The sequence below is a fragment of the Rhipicephalus microplus genome, chromosome 9 (genome assembly GCF_043290135.1).
Source record: "Rhipicephalus microplus isolate Deutch F79 chromosome 9, USDA_Rmic, whole genome shotgun sequence".
Lineage (NCBI taxonomy): Eukaryota > Metazoa > Arthropoda > Arachnida > Ixodida > Ixodidae > Rhipicephalus > Rhipicephalus microplus.
The window spans coordinates 8,259,148-8,280,177 of NC_134708.1; the positions used below are offsets into that span (position 1 = coordinate 8,259,148).

General features: G+C 42.6%; 2 protein-coding genes across 5 annotated transcripts in view; one reads left to right on the plus strand and one right to left on the minus strand.

Annotated features, from left to right (window-relative positions):
• LOC119163422 (dystrobrevin alpha) overlaps nucleotides 1-10,773 on the minus strand; it is a 28,419-nt gene extending 17,646 nt beyond the window's left edge. For both annotated transcript variants that reach the window (XM_037415413.2, XM_037415412.2), the window contains exons 1-6: nucleotides 10,639-10,773; nucleotides 7,764-7,932; nucleotides 6,836-6,916; nucleotides 4,925-5,138; nucleotides 3,153-3,238; nucleotides 497-648 (exon numbers count right to left, since the gene is read on the minus strand). In XM_037415413.2, coding sequence (XP_037271310.2) covers nucleotides 497-648; nucleotides 3,153-3,238; nucleotides 4,925-5,138; nucleotides 6,836-6,916; nucleotides 7,764-7,821 — 591 coding nt within the window. In that variant the 5' untranslated portion in view covers nucleotides 7,822-7,932; nucleotides 10,639-10,773. The remainder of the gene's footprint in view (nucleotides 1-496; nucleotides 649-3,152; nucleotides 3,239-4,924; nucleotides 5,139-6,835; nucleotides 6,917-7,763; nucleotides 7,933-10,638) is intronic.
• A 330-nt stretch (nucleotides 10,774-11,103) lies between these two features.
• The window catches only part of stmA (Protein EFR3 homolog stmA), a 35,117-nt gene continuing 25,190 nt past the window's right edge, over nucleotides 11,104-21,030 (plus strand). Inside the window, exons 1-4 of one of the 3 annotated variants that reach the window (XM_075873056.1) lie at nucleotides 11,159-11,508; nucleotides 12,775-12,874; nucleotides 14,204-14,280; nucleotides 18,852-19,130. In XM_075873056.1, coding sequence (XP_075729171.1) covers nucleotides 12,790-12,874; nucleotides 14,204-14,280; nucleotides 18,852-19,130 — 441 coding nt within the window. In that variant the 5' untranslated portion in view covers nucleotides 11,159-11,508; nucleotides 12,775-12,789. Of the gene's footprint in view, nucleotides 11,509-12,315; nucleotides 12,875-14,203; nucleotides 14,281-18,851; nucleotides 19,131-21,030 lie in introns of those variants that run through there. The other 2 variants (XM_037415419.2, XM_037415418.2) reach the window with 2 other exon arrangements.

Consider the following 21,030-nt stretch of genomic DNA (forward strand, 5'->3'; position numbering starts at 1 on the left):
CGCCCGTGGTGCCGTCCACGGCAGACCCACCGCTCGAGGCAACCGTCTGTGCTGCCGCCTCACGCCACAAGGGACCAGGTTATTTCTTGCACGCCATCACCAAGGCGTCGCCGCTGGCGCTAACGTTTTCTAACGATGATGATGATGATAGTGGTAGTGATAACATACGCTCGCGAGCACAATGCCACCTACTGCTCAGTAGTTGTGAACCCAAAATGTGGCTTATGCGCAAAACACATTCGCCACGTGGTGCAAACAACTTTACAGGGGTGTCAGCACCCCCGCAAATGAAGTAGGGGAGGCCCTGTCCAGATGACCGAAGCGCGTTAGTCGATCACCTCAGCGATTAAAGAAATACTAGTCCCGCTCTTGCTCTCGGCAACGTCAGGCAGGGTCAACGGCTGTTCGGCTCCTGACATCAATCTGCAGGCTTGTGTGCATTTGTATGCTCATGTTTCTGTAATCATCTAGGTATCGCCCACGAGGACAAACCTACCTGGTGAAAAATGCTGGTTGGCAGTGACTCGCTATAGTGAAAACTGGGTGACTCGAGCACGGAAGCGGGCAGCACAAGGGCGTCTTTCAGGAGCTGTCCAAAACGGGACACGGGTAGCCGTCCGCTGCTATCGGCCAACAAGGAGAACAGGTCTGGGCATGTACGGAGGGGGGCCACAACCACAGGTGAGCGGCTTCAATGTGCCACAGTTTGCAGGCATTTTCCCGGCACAACACCCTTCACAAACCCTGTGTTACAGAACGCAGCCCCATGTTCACTAGTTAAGCTAAATGGGGTTATTACATGAGACTTCAAACCACCAAGCTACGACCAGGCTGCTTCAGCTCCCAGCAACAGCTTGAAGATAAACATACAAAATGCAATGCTGGCAGCTGAGGGAAAAGTAAAAATTTAAGAAAGACTTCGCACTGAGCCAGTTTAAACATTATCAACTTTGTCTGCTGAAGCTACAAAAACACTGGACAGAGAGTGACTGAGACATGCTTGAAATGCTCGCGCAAACTGGTTGAATTATAGGTCTGCACTTCTTTCGAGTTTAGCTTCTTTGAGTTCACAAACAATTTACAAAATATTTGCAGTCGGTTATGTTCAAACACTGGTGTCAACAGTCGCTTGCACCAGGGTGATTCCATGAGAGATAGACACGGGTCCAAAAGTTGATGTTTTAGATTTCATTGAGTATTTTATATTTCGTGCACCTCTCACCAGGTAGCCCGAAAGTCAACTTTGTTTTATGATTAACGGCATAACTTACAAGAAAAAAAAATATCAAACTTCACCAACACGGAGGCACCGATTTCGTCACCTGTCATTTTCGAAAATTGCAGATGCTATAAAAACACAAATATTTTTGTTTCAAGAAAGATATTTTTTACCTGAAATGCATGTCTAATGAAGAATGAATTCATACAATTTCAAGTTTGTAGACCTTAAGAAAATAGCTTTTAAAAATGTCTAATTTTGCGACAGTTTAAAATAAGTTATGTATTCCCCATTTTTTTTTTCTCCGAAAGTAATGCAAGCAGCGTTTTCAAAGTAATGCAACACGTTTTAAGGATATAGTGTGTTCATTAGGTACATAAAATATTGCTGCCGTAGGGCAAATGTATATTTTTATACATTGCCTCAAAATTTTCATATTGGCAAAAGTGTACTCCACTGAAATTTGAATAATAAAAAAAAACCATCTTCGATTTTTCTTAAAAACTCGTAAATAGACAACCGAAGGCCATCATACAGTAATATGGAAAAACATGTTGCATTATTTTGTTTTTAGCAACAATATTCGTGGTACAAATCAGAGCTTTTCGAGAATGCGCTGATAAGTTGAGAAATCTAGAAGTCTGAACATCGAGTCGGATAAGCATCAAACGCGAGTAAACGTGACCGCATTTAGTGAAGAAACGCTGTTTTAGCAGATAGGAGTAACTATTTTGAACACGGTATTCTACAGTATCTGAATTCACTCTTAGACGTAGAGCACTGAGACTTCTAATATGTGGTGCCTCTCCATTACTAACACACAGATGGAGCTGCTGTGACGGCCATGTGTTTGCAACACGTTGGGTAAGAGAACTGAATGTTGAATGAGTTCATAAACGATTCATAACAAATTTTTATCATTTGGGGCACGAAGACTGCCGCATTAGACTGAAGAACACGATTTAGGGCAAATTGTCATCCGTCGTCTGCTCTACAGATGAATTGCTGTGCGCCGCATCTCAGAGGCAATGCTTTAGATCATATGGTTCAAAGTAGGGACAAAGATTACGCCTCCCGTAATTTTATCGACAAAAACATTGTGAAATTCATTTTAACGTACTATACTTCAGTTTTGCGTTCGCACTGCGGATACTTGCGCACACATCAAACTGAAAGTGGTGCGTAACATGGCGCATGCTACAAACATTGGCCAACATCATTCGTTGCACAAGCGGTGAGGGAAGGTAATCTAGCAGCGCTTGTCTACCGGCCATGACTTGTTATCTTGTTTGTCAACAGAGGACGGCGAAAGTGAACGTGTTTTGTTTTGCTGTCGTTTGATGGTGCCACAGAGCATCGGCCACACGCTCATGTGTTCCCTTTCATGAAGGACAACAGTGTAAATGTATTAGTAGTCAATTCCTAATACATCCAGTTTGCCAACTCCGCTCTTTTAAAACCTCTTAATATGCTTTTTGCACAATGCCAAGTTTCTCAATTCACTCCTTTTAGAGACGAACTTTCATACACAACACTTTATGATTATCATGCTAAGCTAAATAATTTATGATTACCATGCATATGATGAACTCGTTCAATCTATTCATTAACCTCTCCAGTTGAAAGCCTAACATATCCCCAAATAAAAGCTGAATTTGTTTCAAACATGTGATATACAAAAAAAAAATTTCAAATTTGATCATAACAATGGCTTATATTGCGTGCCTCCCTCTTTGACCAGCCGCCTTGTATTGCACCTTCCCTAGAAAATTTAGTCCTTCTGTTTATAGTTCTGAGGAGTGCGCAAGAAAGAAAATTATGCGACTCGAACTTGGCCGCAGATTGCGTCGTGTGCATGCATGTTCTGTTGGGCAGAAATGAGTGCGCCGAGTGCACGTGCATGCATTCTGCACGAAGAGGAGCTTTCACTCACAGCGCAGCTTGTCCAGCAGCTTGCCCGCACACAGGATGGCCAAGGCCACCTTGAGGGAGAGCACCCGCAGGCAGCCCTGCTGCTCCCTGGGGGCAGCACAACGGCATCAAGGTAGGCAGCTCGAACCTGACATCAGTATTATTTAGAACTAGAAGACACACTTTCACGCAAAACGCCATGAGTCCTTCCTCTCGAGGCAAGTGAACTTCAGCTGAGACATATGCGCACATATGCGGGGACAAAAGTGCTTAAACCTTATCTTCCCCTATTAAAAAATTTTTCTGGGGGCATAGCGTCTGCATAGAAATTAATGTAGAATAAAATAATGCAAACACTAAAACAGTAGACATAAGTGCTGTGCCACAAGCTAACTCCTTGTCTCAAACATGGCAACACCCTTTAATGAGTAAGAAAAATATGCTATGGATGCCAGTGAGCAGCTATTCAAAGCGACACTAAATAGAAGAACAGTTTTCTCGTACACTAAACCACTCTTTCAAGACTAAAATCACCACACCTACTATACTTGGAAAGCGCGATAACGCATAAAAAGAAAATCCGGCTGGCATTGCCGTATTAAACTTTCTGCACCAGCCACTGTGACGTCACAGATTTTGTGGTGTCTGCAAAGGCCTATGTAGTTCCTAATCTGTAAAAACTAAATACAATGTTCTCTTAGGGATTCAAAGGCTTATTACACCAAGTTTTAAAAAGTTTAATTGAGCCAGAGTCAGAAAAATGTTAAAAGTACTATTTGTAGTCTGTGACGTCATGCACAGAAGTTTCTGCCCGAATTTGAATATTGAAACTCTAACCTTGATTTCCTTCTCTATTAACCTAAAATGGTGCAATCGATGTCATTAGAGTTTTCAGAGCACAACAGACCCTTTTCATAATTGTAACGCTAGCTTTTCTGTGATGCAGTTAGCCCAACTAATGGCAGCTAGTCACAAGTGCAAACAGTGTGCTCGTGCAGAATTTGTTTGTGCTATGTAGCAGAAAGTGTTGACTCAGTTCTCTTGATAAAATAAGGCATAACGGACAGGCCCCAGGACACGCAACTAGAGCCTCCTCTCCACTTGAAAGTAACAGGTGCCAACACTAATTGGGCGAATGTGCAGTGCAGAAAAGCGCACTTGCAAATTGTGAAAAGGGTCTAGTATTTGTCCACATAAGCTGATTCCTTGTTCCACTATAATCTCCCTTTAAACCTTCCAGGCCCAGTGATTCTCATAGGTATCTACAATTTTGTATGACCATCAGCAACCACCCAGTAAAGAAAAAGGGGTTATTCTAATGCTAGATCTCATATTTAGCATCTGCTCTAATTATCCTGCCAACCTGGTACCCACACACAAAAAAGACACATCACTTGAGAATAAAGAAATTACATAAAAATGGTCACACTGTTCCTGCAACTCGCTAAAGCAGCCTCTCTTTTCACCGTGCAGAAGTAGGTCATTTATTTTAGTTGTGTATTGAAAATATAAATTTTGGATATTGGGTATTATGCTATACTATCAAAATGACTTTAAGTAACAAATTGATAAATATAATTGAAATAGTACTAAATATTTAATTCATGAATTGATTAAATTGCCACTTACTCTTGACTAATGTGCAGGAACAGCTTTTTTTGCAGCAACCATGGCCATGCACAATGCAAATTGTGAAAACCAGTAGCTTACAATGAAAAGAAAAGATGATGACTTTGGCCTGAAAGGGCTAACAAAAATGCCAATGCCTGCAAATGCGAATGCCAATATACTGACGGGTCGTAGCTGGCCATCAGCCAGTTGAGTAGCAGGCTGACGCAGTGGGGCAGGTCGAGCTGCTGGCTGGGAGGGAGGCGCTTGTTGAGCTGGTAGTACAGGGAGTTCAGCAGGGCACGCACACGCGTCACTCCGAGGGGCGCTTGCGCATCCATCACGTTGAGTGCATTCTCGCGGAAGGCCTCGATCAGGTTCCACAGGTCCACTAAATGCACTGCACGACATTCAACAGGGTGTTTGCATGATGTGACCCACTAGGCATTTTAAAACTTAGGTTCGAACTTTAGTTCAGTTAAAACTTCAGTTCAGCTGTTTTGTACAGTCAAAGCCTGATATATGTGACATTTTTAACTGAGGTATTTTCTTTATAACTTCTTTTTGTCTACAATGGTCTAGATACTGCAAAAGCTGTTCTTTAAAAGTAAAGATTGATTGATATATTATTGAATGAATATTAGTGTTGCATGAACTGTGTACAAGGTGTTTGGTCTTCTGCCAGACAATATACCTGCAGTCACAACGTCTTTCTGTTTTCTTGTACAAGGACACAAAACAATTTTCGAAATTGAAAATGCTCATCCATGTACGGCTTGTGCAGGCAATACCATGTATAACATAGCCATGTATAGCATAGCCTTGTATAGCACAGCATATCAAGAGGCATAAAAGGCAATGATGGTGATGAGGAGGAAAGGGTAAACGAAAGCGTCTCTCATAATCATATAGTGGTTTTGGGACGTTAAACCCCACAAATCAATCAAGGGTAAACGAAAGCACAGTATTGTATATAGTATAGCAAAAGGCGGGAAAGAGAAGTGAGGATGAGGGAAACGTGAAGGGTAAAGTATAGCACAACCATATATGGCTTCGCTTAATGCGGAAGTCTTGAAAGAAACTTTTTGATTTCTTTATCAACTGAGATGAAACTTGCTGAGTCTATGTATGTCAGTCTACAGATAACAAATATATGCAATCATTTTTCTGGTATAATATGTATCTCATAAAGTATCAACCAATTTAGACACTTTTTGAGAGCAAGAGATTGTCTAAACTGAGAGAAATACAAAGTAAATAACCACGTCAGAGTGACCTGGATGGACTACTGAGTGAAAAAATGGGTGGTGTAAAGCTATTTGAACAAAAGCTCAAAGTACTATGCTGAACAGTCATGAGTGAGTCAATGTTACGCTAAGAGCTAAGCCACAGATGTTCAACATACCATAGCTTTTGCTCAAACGTGTTTAGAACAGCCATTCTTGTCCTCTTGCATACAGTTCTCGTTTGACACTATTCTGATATACTCATTTACTTTGTAACTCTCTCAGTTTACACCAATTGCACCAACCAAAATGGCACATGAAATTGGTGGCATTTCAAAACCACATATTGTATAAGCAAAAATATTGCATATTTGAAATCAGTACAAGGAGACACATAAACTGAGCAAGTTTCATCGAAATCAATAAAGGATTTTTAAAAGTTTTAAAGTGCAGTGAAAATATTTTTAATATTTACAGCCAGGAGTTTTCCGACCAGAGTGTCATTCACTGATACGCTTCTCAACCAACCACTTCAAGAGCACTTTTCATTCAATTCAGGGCAGTTTTAAAATACAGTTGACATTTAAGGACACATATGCAAGTTGTCATACAGTCTAACCCATACTATTTTGAGGCACCACTTAAATAAATGTTAGAAAAGTACATTGAGCACAGAAATTTCCGACACCATTTGAAAGTTTATGTTGAATGAAATATTTATCCATCAGTGGCTCAGAGTTGGTTTTAAGCTACTTTGACAAATCCAGCTGAGACATCAAGAGTGTCCATGTACAAGCAAAAACGTTGGGAATACGAAAAGGCAAGAAATATTTGGTAAAAGTTTAGGAGTGTTACTGAGGTAGTTTCTCACATTGACACCGTTTCTGGATGAAGCGAAGCTTGCAGGCTGTTCGGTAGGAGGCAAACCGGATCACGTCAAAGTTCTGGTTCTCTGCACGGGCCGTCAGATGAGCAGAATTATACAAGAAAGCAGCACACCATACAAAATTCAGTGTATATGAACAGCATGGAATGCATTTCTGTGATTATGATACAGAATGAGCCCAACTTCAAATAAGCATGGCTCTAAATCTCTCACTGCATTAATTGTGTTATCAGCATTACTTATGATATTTAGAAAGGCCAGGACGGTTCAGTGCATACCCACCTGACCAACCTGACCTTACTGATGCCTTCGAGCATACTCTTAAGAAATGCTTGGGAGCATTTCAATTTGCCAAGCTTGTGTGACGCGTACACTTCTAGCGAAAACTCCTCTGCAGAGCAGATTACACTAGACTCTCGTTAAACATAACCTCGAGGCACCAGAAAATTATGTTCCATTCAACAACAAGAGTTTCATTTACCGAGATAAACATGAGTGCAGAATTAAATTATGAACCCAATCATGTTATGGGCAGTTGTTCCTTTTAAGCAGCACTTCGGCATAAGTGATTTCTATTTACTGGTAGTCTATTGTATTTCCGTTACAGGTTGCACACGTGGGAAGAACTCAATTACAAGTGTATAATGTAAAAGGCAAAAACCTTCAAGCACACAATCAGATGAGTGCAGTTGTCACACAAATGCTTAAATGGCTTCCGTTTTCGTCACCGTCCTCATATGGTTGTGCGGTTAAGCGCTTTGCATCTTACCAATGCGCTCAAACAGCCACTTTAGTCAATTTAAAAGAATGGCTGCTGAATATTTTGTTGGAATCATACTGTCCTCATGCCAAGACTACTAATGTGGTGCAGTATGGTGCAGTCCCTGTAAATGGCAGAACACAGACTGCTCACTCATTTCAGCCATGAGCAACTTGACATCTGTCCCTGGCTCTTCGTCTGGGTATTCCATGTTGAGCCCTGTGATCTGGTTTTCCACCAGGAGAGCAGCAGGCTAATGTCACTCGTCAGTCAACTGTGGCCATGTGTCAACTGGCCAGCCGCCCTCCACTGGCCCATAGCACTGCAAAACACAAGTTCTTTTTACTCATCATATGTCAGAATACATCATGTCAGTTAAGGAGATATATAGCTGGCTCTGTACTTTTCTATGTATGTGTTTTCTTTCTTTTTTCTCAATAAAATTGCAGTTGTGAGTATGCCCTTGTTTATGTACGCCCTTTCTTCGACTCTGTTAGAGTTGCACTTTCAAATCATCATAACGAGAGATTTTTCTAGAACGGCAAAAGCAGACATAATTTTGTTCAACACAAGAATTCAACTAACCTGCCGACAAGTTCAAGTCATACAAACAGTAGGTGCTGATGCCAGGTCCACTATCACTTTGTTGTTGCATGAAACCAGGTCGCAGTCATCTGACAAACTATTTCAGGTATTTTACACCACAAATGTATGTGGTGTGTGAATAATGATGTTAAGAAAACACTGACCCTGGTTGCATTTAACAGTGACTGGTTATCTATAGTGACTGCTTATCAGAAAATCAAATTTGAAATTTTGGTACAGGTAAACAAGAATCAGACGCCACCATCTGCGAGTGCATACATCTCGGCACCTGTGCTGTGTGCACAAAAGAAAAATTGTGGATAATCTCTTGGCTGGAAGGTACGACTACGCATGAGCTCTAGTCATAACTTAAGATTCCTGAGTCTGCATGTACAGATTGCCACAATGAATATGCAAGCCCATTAAAGGTATCACATTTTATCAGAGATTTAATACATTTTGATGATAACAGTGAAAGCCTTTGTTTGTCATATTCTTGTTAGTTTACCTTCATGCGTCAATTTTTATTAAGCACACATTCCATGTTTTTTTTTTATCAAGTTTAAAGCTGCAAAGTAAATATGCCAATATTATGCAGGCATCAGAAACATCGATTAACTGTGCAAGAGATTGTGTATACAATCAAATTATCATATCTAACATGCATATGTTCTCAGTAAGTTATGTGAAATGCTGTAGAGGAGAACTATGCTTTAATTTTTATGGAAATTTGTTAACCTCAACTGAGTGCGTGGGAATGAGAGCTCACTTTTTTTTCCTTATTCATTTTTGATTAAATTCCTTATCTCATGCTGAGTTGTCATTAATGCCGTACATCGTTCAAAACTTTAACGCAGGTGATGCAATAGAAATCGAGTATGTTGATGTCTATGCCATGCAAATATTTGTACAAACTGCAGTCATCATGAAAATGTATGACATTTACTTTTGAAGAGCATAACATTTTCTTTTATGGTTGTCATCTACGACGAGTAAACCACCGCACGTTAGCCTGACAGAATCATGCACTATAGATAGTGACTCTTTCTTTCAAAAGATGCGATTTCGGAAATAACAATTTGCAGAAACTTTTATCCAAGGAATGCAGATGCATGCAGCGCTGTGGTGCAGAAAGGTACCTGCCAGCGGAACTTTTTTGCCAACCAGCGGCTGCTGCCAGGGTGGGAAAGTTGCAGTGACATCACGTTGTTTACAAACAAAGAGAGCTCTAATAACCCCAAAAAAATAATGAAACCCACTGTACTGTTTGTTTCTGTTCTTGACCAGCTGAACAGGTTGTTCATTTTCAAATGTTAATGTTTGTGTATTCCATTATATAAACTAGCAGTAGCACAGACAAAAGTCATCTAGCTTTATTGTTTCTAGGCATTTCAATTTCCCAGAATAACCTATTTAGATTGCTGTGGATTAGTGCACATAAGATAAAGGATTGCTTTGGAAGATACCCAGAAGGAGCGCCCACTTGACGCTGTAATCAGATTCTTGGCTTTTATAAAAACACACGCAAGATTCAATTGCCAAAAAATTTCTCTTGCACCAATTTTTTCAGTCACAACTGACGACATCCTTCATTAAACATTTGTGTTTAGACGGTTTGAACTTCAAGTTCATGACTTATAACATAGTAGTTGTTTACGTTAGTTTAGGTTAGGTGGTTTCGGCTAGGATAGCCCGGTAACTACAAATGACTGATCGCTACATTATGCCGTGTCTGCACGCGTTTTGCGACACCATTCACACTTATTTCTCTCTGTTAGTTGGGAGGATTATTAGCGTAAGCTACCAGTACGTACGCGTCTGAAGCAAGCGGGCTTAGAAAGCGAAACTTCGCGACGCAGCACCCAGAGTTCCGCCCGTGATCGCACGCTGTTCTCTGCGACAAGGATCTGAATCACGGCCTTCGAGCGAACTTAATAAGGCTGCTTCTGCACGCATGAGTAAACTAGAAGCCAGCGGTTCGTGACCTGATCGCTGGAGGTTCCAAGTGTGGCGTTTGCGACAACATAAATGTTCCGCGTGTTCATTTGCGTTTTCTTTTTTCTGTCTCGATTCTCCAAGACGATCGGATTGTCGCTGCATTGCAGCACACGTGTTCGAAGCCGCTTATCTCCTGCAATCAGCGAATCTTCAGTTCGCAAGCACCGCAGAGAGCAGTGATTTGGCACCGAGTACGACTCTGATGCAGCGCGACGCTGGAGAAGTAATACATTGAGCGAGTTAAGCGCAACGCGCGCGTCGTGGCGCTAAAGCCACGCCCAAGTCTATCTCGGCGCACTTTTTATTGGGAACTTATCTGTCCCCGTTCACTCAATGCGCGTACGGACGCTAGCGACCGAGCATTCAGGCGGCGGCTGAAAAAAAAAATCACATTTCGCGAGAAGGGGACGAGTTCAGTTTCAAATACAATGCGTACAATACTCACAGGAAAGGTACAAAATCTTCAGCCATTCATCAAACCTTTCGCTGTTCAATAATTTTTATACGAGATAGTTTTCTCTGGTCTAAGCGATTGGCTAACGTCAAACATGGAAAAGGCACGCCATTTTTGCGTAGCGCGGAAAACAAACAATAATTCAAAATTTTAAGAAGACGCAAGGCAAGCTGGTTCCCACGCATTCATATATAAAGTGATTTGTTTTGTTACAATATAAAAGTTAATTCGCAATATTTACAATTATTGAGATATAGTAGTGTACAATTAACATAGCCTTTGAGATTAAAAACTACGTGCTAGCTGATCTTAAATAAATGCGTAGTTGCAATGTTTGCTGTTTGGCTGCGCTACATGTGGCTAGGCTTCAAGCATCAAAGCAACTGCGGTTAGTTATCTAGCTTTGTAAGTAAAAGTTGCATGAATTGCATAGATAAATAGGACAACTAGGTAAGAAAACAAAGTCGCGTTATGGCGACACTAACGTAATTTAACTTTTTCAAGTGAATTAAACACGGTTGTGGCCTTGTGGAAGCCAGTACCTTGCCCACACGTCATCAAGGAACGAGATACCAACGGCGTGAGTGATCCTGTAGCGTTTACCTGCGAGTGATTGCGGTAGTGACCGTTCCTGTGCGCCGACGCCTACCTTGCGAACTGCTCGACTGTGGCGTTTTCCTGTGGCGCCCTTTCTACCGCGAGAAGATATCATTTCCTCTTGTGCCCACGTACTCGATTTCAGCTATGTCGAGAAAACGTTGCAGCGTGGTAACGCAAACTGTCCGTGCTGTGATCTACGTGTAGCTGTGCGCGATCACCTGTGAACGAACGTGAACTTCGTTTTGGAGGTCGTCGGGATGGGTAAGTTGACCGGCACGCCTACTGTCAAAAGTAGTTGCAATCACAAGCGCGTTAGCGCAACCGCTCATCGCTTAGGGTCAAATACGAGCAGCTGTGTTCCGGGGCGCGTAATTCGATTGCCGGAGCCCGCTTGCCGGTTTATAGCGGATGTCTAAAATGTACTGCTGCTTTCGTCATTTGGACATGAGCTTCTACGCTGCTGACCCGCATCGAATGACATGAGTCTGCCAAGTTGAACGTAGTAACTAATGTGATAGCATGTCTGCAGTACTTTTAATTCGCTCGCATGCCACGAGAACAAACAATGCATGTTGACAGCAGCGCAGCACCACCCTGACGTGGAACGGTGGCCCTTGCTTTCGGGTAGCAGACAGCCTGCAGTAGCGTATACCGTGCAAGCATGGCGGACGCCGCCGCATCTCCGCGGAGTTGCCTCGCTTTTAAAGAAGCCCGTGGGCGCTCGAGTTTCCGTGCCGTCGGGAGCCATTGGTCCAAGACCTGGGGCGCTGGTGTGCGTGCGCGTGTTTGTGTGGTTTCGCCGAGCGCGACCGCTGCCTGCGCAGACCCTGTGACGAACGCGCTGTCGGGTCGATACGCGGACGGAGGAGAGGGCTCGCTTGGCACCGCATTGGGAACCGCATCGCATTCGGTGTGCCGCCGCTGGGGGATCCTGTGTCCTTTTAAGGGGATCCCAGAGGTCGTGCCTTGGCGGCTCCAGAAGTTCTGTCGTCGCCAGCTGTTCCGATCGCGCCATGCTTACCCCCGTCCGACGATGCATCGCCTTCCGATCCGGACGAGGCGACGAGATCACCGCCGGCGAGGCCTCGCAGCCTCTCTGCGTGTTTGCCTCCTTACGGGCGGTCTGGAGCTTCGGCCGACTTCTCGGTTGAGCACGCGGCTATGCGACTCGTGCCGTAGTGGTCCGTAGTTTTTTGTTGTTGAGCGCGGTGTATCCACGAACAACATCGGTAGCTGGGCGCTGCTCGTGTATACCGACCGCCATGTAGGTTCGTAGCGATTTAGCTGCAGCAAAAGCACTCGTTTTGGCCTCGTTTCCGATTTGATGCACCTTCTCGTAGGATAGAGAAAAAAAAAGCGCTCAAGAGACATTTCGTCCTCCGGCGGCACTAACACACGCCCTTAGTGTATCCCACCATGTAGGAGTTCACATCGATAATGGAGTTTTGCGAGAGAAGCATTAGTTTCTGCATGTTAGAAGTACACCCACCCCACGTACGGTGCTTGATTGCTTAGGCACTGTTGTAGCCAACTCGAAGCGGCATGTCCTTCCTGACTCCAAGTTTGCGCTGGTGTATGGAAAGCCAATGGGTTGGCTCCATCCTCAAGCAGTGCGAACAACATGACTGTGAGTGCACCCTTTTTAAATTGGTACACGTATCATTACATGTGGCATGCACATATTCGTTATTCTATACCACCAGATAGTGAAGCCAGGGCATTGTACTGTTTTTTTATATCTATTATTGTGTTAATCGTGATGCAGATGCGATACACTTAAAATGTTGTAGTGCTGCATTTGACGAGAACAGGACAGTGGAGAACGTGACAGGACGGGCGCTTTCTCCAACTACTTTTATTGAAAACACACATATTGCACTCAATAGCAATACAAGGCAACGAACGCATGCGCAATCAATCGTAGAACAGTAGACAGTGTGGGAGCACCTCATCAGTATCATAGCATGCCGATCAATATGAGATACTAAACAAAAGGTGACAGTTTGTACAAATCCGTAGTACATAATCCTTGATGAGCTTAACCTGTAGTATGTGATTCCTGCACAAGTTTTCAGTACATGAACCTTGACGAGCAAACGGCTGACCAATAAGCCCTTGCGTACTACCTGAAGGCATCAAGACTGCCAGAACGAGATCCTCACTATGCTACATTAAAGTTTCCTTATGATACATTAAAGATACATTATCATACAAAAGTATGATACATTATGATACAAATTATACATTAAAGTTTCCTTCCTTTGTGCACTGCACATATTCAGTGACGTAAGGTCATTTAACTGCCTTGCAAGGTAGACTCAGTGAAACTCATTGATTTCAATGTTAAGTGATGGTAGGGGTCATCGAAAGTTCAGGTGTTTTGGAGACTTGATAGCCTTCCTTTGAGAAAAATTTCCCATAGTGACAACGGCTCGTTTATTTTCTGCAAAGTACAGCAGCTTTATCGTGAGGCAATTGCTGTAGGGAGACTGCAAATTGACTTGCACAAGACAAGTGGCATCAAAAGATTTTAGAACAGTTAAGATTTGTAAGCAGCCACAAGCAAAAAAAAAACTGTGTAAAGAAAATTTCATATTCAGAATGTTATATACTATGACAAATGATATGGAAAACTTGGTCTTTAATCTTAATCTGCTGAAAAAAGAATATGGGGATTCAGCGTGTGAGTTTTATTGATGCTGTGACGTGTATATGTCAAGTGATCATTCATAAACTACATCTTTATTTTTCTCCTATTGTTAGTTAGCAAAGAAAAAATGAAGTTTTCTTTCCTCTACCTAAACTTGTAATGAGCGGTAAGTTTTAATGCGGAGATGTATAAGTGTTCAAATTCTTTTACCACAGGTCGCTACTCTTATGAGTATCATGTTCACTTGTTTCCACTATTTAAATGCTTAATTTTTTTGTGTTTTGTTTTGTATTTTTCAATTCGTAGGTTGCTGTGGATGCTGTGCAGCATTACGGCCCCGCTACAAGCGGTTGGTGGATAATATCTTCCCAGCCAACCCAGAAGTGAGTTGTGCAACTCTAACCTCTCGCTTGTTCTTAAATTGCACTTGCCCACCAGCAGAAAATTCAGAATGTGGAGCTCTTTCTTGTGTTTTCTATTTTTTAGTGTGCTAATTCAGTCATGGCATTTCGTCTTCTGTTATCGTATTCTGTTAGGTATTAAAGTTTTAAGCAAGAGATGGGCTTTTCGATGTCATTGTATCATTTTCTTTTTCAAGTTCTTCTTTCTCTTATTCTTGTTTTCCTAACTTTAACACGTGCAATTGCTTGCAAGATCCCAGCGTGTGCATTGCGGGCGTTTCATTGATGACAAGAAATTTAGCAACACGTGCGTTTTAACCTTGCGTACCCTTTCATGTTATAAGGTGTACTCCTTTTGCCTCGGCACATAACGGTATAAATTGTTTTCAAGTGTCATGCCCAAGATATTTTGGGGAAAGTGGCTGGACGAAAGAATCGATAATATAAACTTTGCCAAACGCACACATCTTTTGTTTGTCGTGGCAAAACGGATTGCGAGTTTAATCTTTAACACTATCAAACGGCACCACCTTTGGATGGTGGCTGGGTAAACAGCACTCCTTTTAATGGGACAGTTCCATCACATCCGAGGTAACAATCCTTGAATAAATCTTGTAGGCTTGTGTGAATAGTAAATGCTAGGTTTGAATTTGAAGTGAATTTAAAATGAATCATCACCATCATCAGCCTGACTACGTCCACTGCAGGACAAAGGCCTCTCCCATGTTCCGCCAGTTAACCCGGTCCTGTGCTTGCTGCTGCCAATTTATACCCGCAAACTTCTTAATCTCATCTGCCCACCTAACCTTCTGTCTCCCCCTAACCCGCTTCCCTTCTCTGGGAATCCAGTTAGTTACCCTTAATGACCAGCGGTTATCCTGTCTACGCGCTACATGCCCGGCCCATGTCCATTTCCTCTTCTTTATTTCAACTATGATATCCTTAACCCCCGTTTGTCCCCTAATCCACTCTGCTCTCTTCTTGTCTCTTAAGGTTACACCTACCATTTTTCTTTCCATTGCTCGCTGCGTCGTCCTCAATTTAAGCTGAACGCTCTTCGTAAGTCTCCAGGTTTCTGCTCCGTAGCTAAGTACCGGCAAGATACAGCTGTTATATACCTTCCTCTTGAGGGATAGTGGCAATCTACCTGTCATAATTTGAGAGTTCTTGTCGAATGTGCTCCACCCCATTCTTATTCTTCTAGTTACTTCAATCTCGTGGTTAGGCTCTGTGGTTATTATCTGCCCTAAGTAGACATAGTCTTTTACAACTTCAAGTGCACTATTACCTATCTCGAAGCGCTGCTCCTTTCCGAGGTTGTTGTACATTACTTTCGTTTTCTGCAGATTAATTTTAAGACCCACCTTTCTGCTCTCCTTGTCTAACTCTGTAATCATGAGTTGCAATTCGTCCCCTGAGTTACTCAGCAATGCAATGTCATCGGCAAAGCGCAAGTTACTAAGGTATTCTCCATTAACTCTTATCCCTAACTGTTCCCATTCTAGGCTTCTGAAAACCTCCTGTAAGCACGCGGTGAATAGCATTCGGGAGACTGTGTCTCCCTGCCTTACACCCTTCTTGATTGGTATTCTGTTGCTTTCTTTATGAAGCACTATGGTAGCAGTTGATCCCCTGTAGATTTCTTCCAGGATGTTTATATATACTTCATCTACGCCCTGATTCCGCAGTGTCTGCATGACGGCTGATATTTCTACTGAATCAAACGCCTTCTCGTAATCTATGAAGGCTATGTATAGTGGTTGGTTATACTCTGAGCATTTCTCTATTACCTGATTGATAGTATGAATGTGGTCAATTGTTGGGTAGCCTGTTCTAAATCCTGCTTGTTCCTTTGGTTGATTGAATTCTAATGTTTTCTTTACTCTGTTAGCAATTACCTTTGTAAATAGCTTGTATACTACAGAGAGCAAGCTGATCGGCCTGTAATTCTTCAAGTCCTTGTCATCTCCTTTCTTATGTATTAAGATGATGTTAGCGTTCTTCCAAGACTCTGGTACCCTTCCCGTCAGGAGACACCTCGTAAACAGGGCGGCTAGTTTTTCTAACACAATCTGTCCTCCATCTTTCAGCAGGTCTGATCATACCTGATCCTCACCAGCAGCTTTGCCTCTTTGCATGCTCTCCAAAGCTTTTCTGACTTCTTCTATCATTACTGGTGGGGTGTCATCTGGGTTACTGCTAGTTCTTATAGTATTAAGGTCGTGGTTGTCTCGGCTACTGTACAGATCTCTGTAAAACTCCTCTGCTATTTTAACTATCCTATTATTATTGGTAGTTATTTTGCCTTCTTTGTCCCTTAGTGCATACATCCGACTTTTGCCTATCCCAAGTTTACTCTTCACTGCTTTGACGCTTCCTCCGTTTTTCAGAGCGTGTTCGATTCTCTTCATGTTATACCTTCTTACATCGCATACCTTACGCCTATTAATCAACTTCGAAAGCTCTGCCAGTTCTACTTTGTCTGTTGTACTTGAGACTTTCATGATTTGATGCTTCTTAATTAGGTTCTTCGTTTCCTGGGAAAGCTTGCCAGTGTCCTGTCTAACTACCCTGCCACCAACTTCCACTGCACACTCCGTAATGATACTCATCAGATTATCATTCATTGTATCTACGCTAAGGTTGGTTTCCTCACTAAGAGTCGAGTACCTGTTCTGCAGCGACACTCTGAATTCCTGTACTTTCCCTCTCAGTGCTAGCTCATTGATTGGCTTCTTGTGTATCAGTTTCTGTCGTTCCTTCTTCAAGTCTAGGCGAATTCGAGACCGTACCATTCTATGGTCACTGCATCGTATCTTGCCAACCACTTCCACATCATTCACGATTCCAGGGTGTGCAGTCATTATAAAGTCTATTTCGTTCTTATTTTCGCCATTAGGGCTTCTCCATGTCCACTTGCGGTTTTCTCGTTTTCGGTAGAAGGTATTCAAAATCCGCAAATTATTGCATTCTGCGAATTCTACTAGTAGCTCTCCTCTGGCGTTTCTAGTGCCGATGCCATAATCTCCTACTGCCTGGTCTCCAGCCTGCTTCTTTCCTACCTTTGCATTAAAGTCGCCCATCACTATAGCATACTGTGTTTTTACCTTACTCATTGCCGATTCCACGTCTTCATAGAAGCTTTCAACTGAAGCGTCATCATGGCTGGATGTAGGCGCGTAAGCCTGTACTACCTTCATCTTGTATCTTTTATTCAGTTTAATTACAATACCTACCACCCTTTCATTAATGCTATAGCATTCCTCTATGTTGCCAGCTATGTTTCTGTGAATTAGGAACCCCACTCCCAGTTCTCTTCTGTCTGCCAAGCCCCGATAGCAAAGGACGTGCCCATTCTGTAGCACAGTATAGGCTTCATCTGTCCTCCTAACCTCACTGAGCCCTATTATATCCCATTTAACTCCTTCTAGCTCCTCGAATAGTACAGCTAGACTTCCCTCACTAGATAAGGTTCTAGCGTTAAACGTTGCCAAGTTCAGGTTCCAATGGCGGCCTGTCCAGATCCAGAGATTCTTAGCACCCTCTGCTGCGTTGCAGATCTGACCGGCGCCCTGGTCAGTTGCTTCGCAGCTGCTGGGGACTGAGGGCCGTGAGTTATTTGACGTATGCATGTGGGAGGTAGTGGCCAGATACTGCACCAGGGTGGCCAATCCTTCTCTGGTGAGGGAGTGCATTCCCAGGGGTGGTTACAGGTGAGGCCGCACCCCAGGCCTCTTAACGCAGTTCCATTAACACGCGGATTTTTTTTTTTAAATCCGGTTGGGAACTGCGCGGCACCGGGATTTGAACCACGGACCTCTTGCATGCGAGGCGGATGCTCTAATCAATATGCCATTGCCGCACCATAATGAATATTCACAAAATGAATAGTGCTGTTCAATAATTTCAAATTGAATTGAAATGGTATTTGTCACATATAAAGAAAAGTGAGCATATTTGTCATTACCCAACTAACGTGCAAAATATTTATTTAAAAATTGAAAAAAGGCATGTGCAAATGTCATGCTGTTTGGTTCAAAGAAAGTGGAAGCAAAGTTGAATATTAGCAGGATTCGACTTTGGTAAAATGTAAGTGATAACTTGTAAAATATATTACGTTTCAAAATTTTCTATGCTTAGATCATATAAGCCGGTATAACAAGCTGTTAAACTTAAGTGGTGAATAGATGTGAGAGTAATATGTTCGTTTAACCTTTAAATTAGCGCTTCACGTCAGTGCGAATTTTTTTATGGGTGTATTTTCTGTATAGCACCCCTTCACTGCAGTGTAACCACTTTTACAGGCGGTTACATGCGGACTAATGTACACTTATTCGTTCATTTCGAATACATAGAAATTTCCAATGCCTTTTGCCCTTGTATCCAAGACATACACTTGTCTGAAATAAAGAGATGATTGATTGATTGAATATTTAAATTTAAATCAAAGGGAATTCGAATACTGTAGTATTTGCTCCAATATTCAAAGGGCTCGTATATTCACACAAGTATCTCATTTTGCTTATTTTCATTGTTTTGCGTAATTATTTCAGGATGGCCTGGTGCGCAATAACATGGAGAAGCTCACATTCTATGCGCTCTCCTCACCTGAAAAGCTGGACCGCATCGGCGAGTACTTGGCGTTGCGGGTGTCGCGCGACATCTCGCGCCACCGGCTCAAGTACGTCGAGATCTCGATGGAGGCGATGGACCAGCTTCTGGTCGCCTGCCATGCCCAGAGTCTCAACCTGTTTGTCGAAAGCTTCCTCAAGATGGTGCAGCGACTGCTGGAGTGTCAGAACCCGGATTTACAGCTGCTTGCCACTCAGTCGGTGCGTTTTCCTCCCATAACCCCGTCAGGGGCGAATTACAATGGACTGCCTGGAGATGCGTCACATTATGATGGCGAGATTCCAAGGGGCTCAGTATTGAATGCTTGGAAGGAAAATGAAGGAATGTGTTGTGTTGTCTTTGTTCTAGTAATTACTGTTAATTAGCATGAAATTAAATATATGTATGATTATACTGTGATCAGTAAGCTTCAATTCTTGCATAAAAAACAAAAACAAATATTAGGCCCAGAATTCATGCACAGTTTGATTTTTTAGTTGCACTCGTTTCCTGCAACATAAAAAAAATTCTTGTTGCCCGTCCTAGAACGCAGCACGTCGAGCAATCGTGGAGCATGGTAGCGCCTGCAGCAGGTTACGGATTCCCTGCAGTAATAAGAAACAAAATGAAGCTAAATGAGCATTAGCTGTCTACTCAGGTGGCCTCCAACAATGTGAACACTGCATTTCAAGCCATTTAAAAAAACGTAGTGTGTGACACACCACCGAAGTTTCTGGGCACAATGCACCTCTCCTTGTTTGCAAACAGTGCGACGTTGCTGTGAGCACGCCGCCCACCATCCTCTTCCTCAGAGCAGGTAATGGTTGGCAAGAAGTTCCGCCAGCAGGATCTTTGTGCATAGCATTGCTGCGTGTGTAAACATTCTTTCAACAGAAATTTATGTGAATAGCTATTTCCTGAAGTCGTAAGATTTAAAAGGAAGGGTCACTGCCTACAGGGCATGTTCATTTAACATGTGGTAATTTGCTCGTTGTAGATGGCAGTTACAAAAAAAAAATGTTCGAAAGTGAATGTTCTGCATGTTCACGGTGACTGGAGCTTTGAGAAATATTTGTGCAGCATAAATGTGAATGCACTCAATATCCGTCGTGACACGTGCACTGCAGTTTTAAACAAGATACAACATTGGCAGCAATATGGTTTCGAACTGCTGTGCGTGAGGTCACAAGTAACATTCTCACTCACTATGAAAAGCTATGATCTGAGATCAGTGAGAAAAAAAGACAAGAAACACATTGTGCACGTGTGTGTTAGGCTGAGGTTAACAAATGCCCATGAAAATTATAGCGAAGTTCTCCCCTACAGCATTCCTCATGCCCCACAGAAAGTTTGTGGGATCCAAACCCGAAAACTTAATGATATAGGTGCTCTCTTGCGCAGTTACCTCACTGCATCTGATGACTACAACGTATTTGTATACGTACTTTGCTCTTTTAAACCTGATACACAATTTGTATTGCGCATTCTCACTTCATAAAGATCAAGCCATAAAAGGCACCAAGTATATGAGAAACAAGATCTCTCTGCTATTTCCATTAGGATGTATGAGGTCTCCGGTAATACGAGTTATACATTTACTGGGTTTGCATAGTTTTCATGGTGCAGCATATATGACGCAGCATATATGGCCCAGCTTCGGCAATGCTAAAACATGTTAAATAGCTAATGCGTCGCATATTTCAGCTCGGAGATGTACCCACCCGCAGATTATTGTGTCAAACGCATTTTTACCTTGACCGAAATGTTGAATCGTGAAGTTTCATCGACAGCCAGTTACTGCCACCTGCCGGAAATGTGTGTCGATATTTTCCCAAACAATATGCATTGTTATTCACACAGCACACACCACACACAATATTTAAAGTGTCCATACTGATGAACCAATATTGTCCATGTCTTTGAACGCACACTACATGCTACAACAAGCACTGCACATGTCGATGACGATGCTGATGTTCTTAGCACGGGCCGCCACGTGCTTATACTTTATTAAGATAAACAGCCAGCCAGCGTGGCAGGTATTTCGTCACGCAGCTTAACACATACCTAGATGTTCTCTAGCACCTACCACATCTAATCTTGCCACAGTAAGCTGAAGTT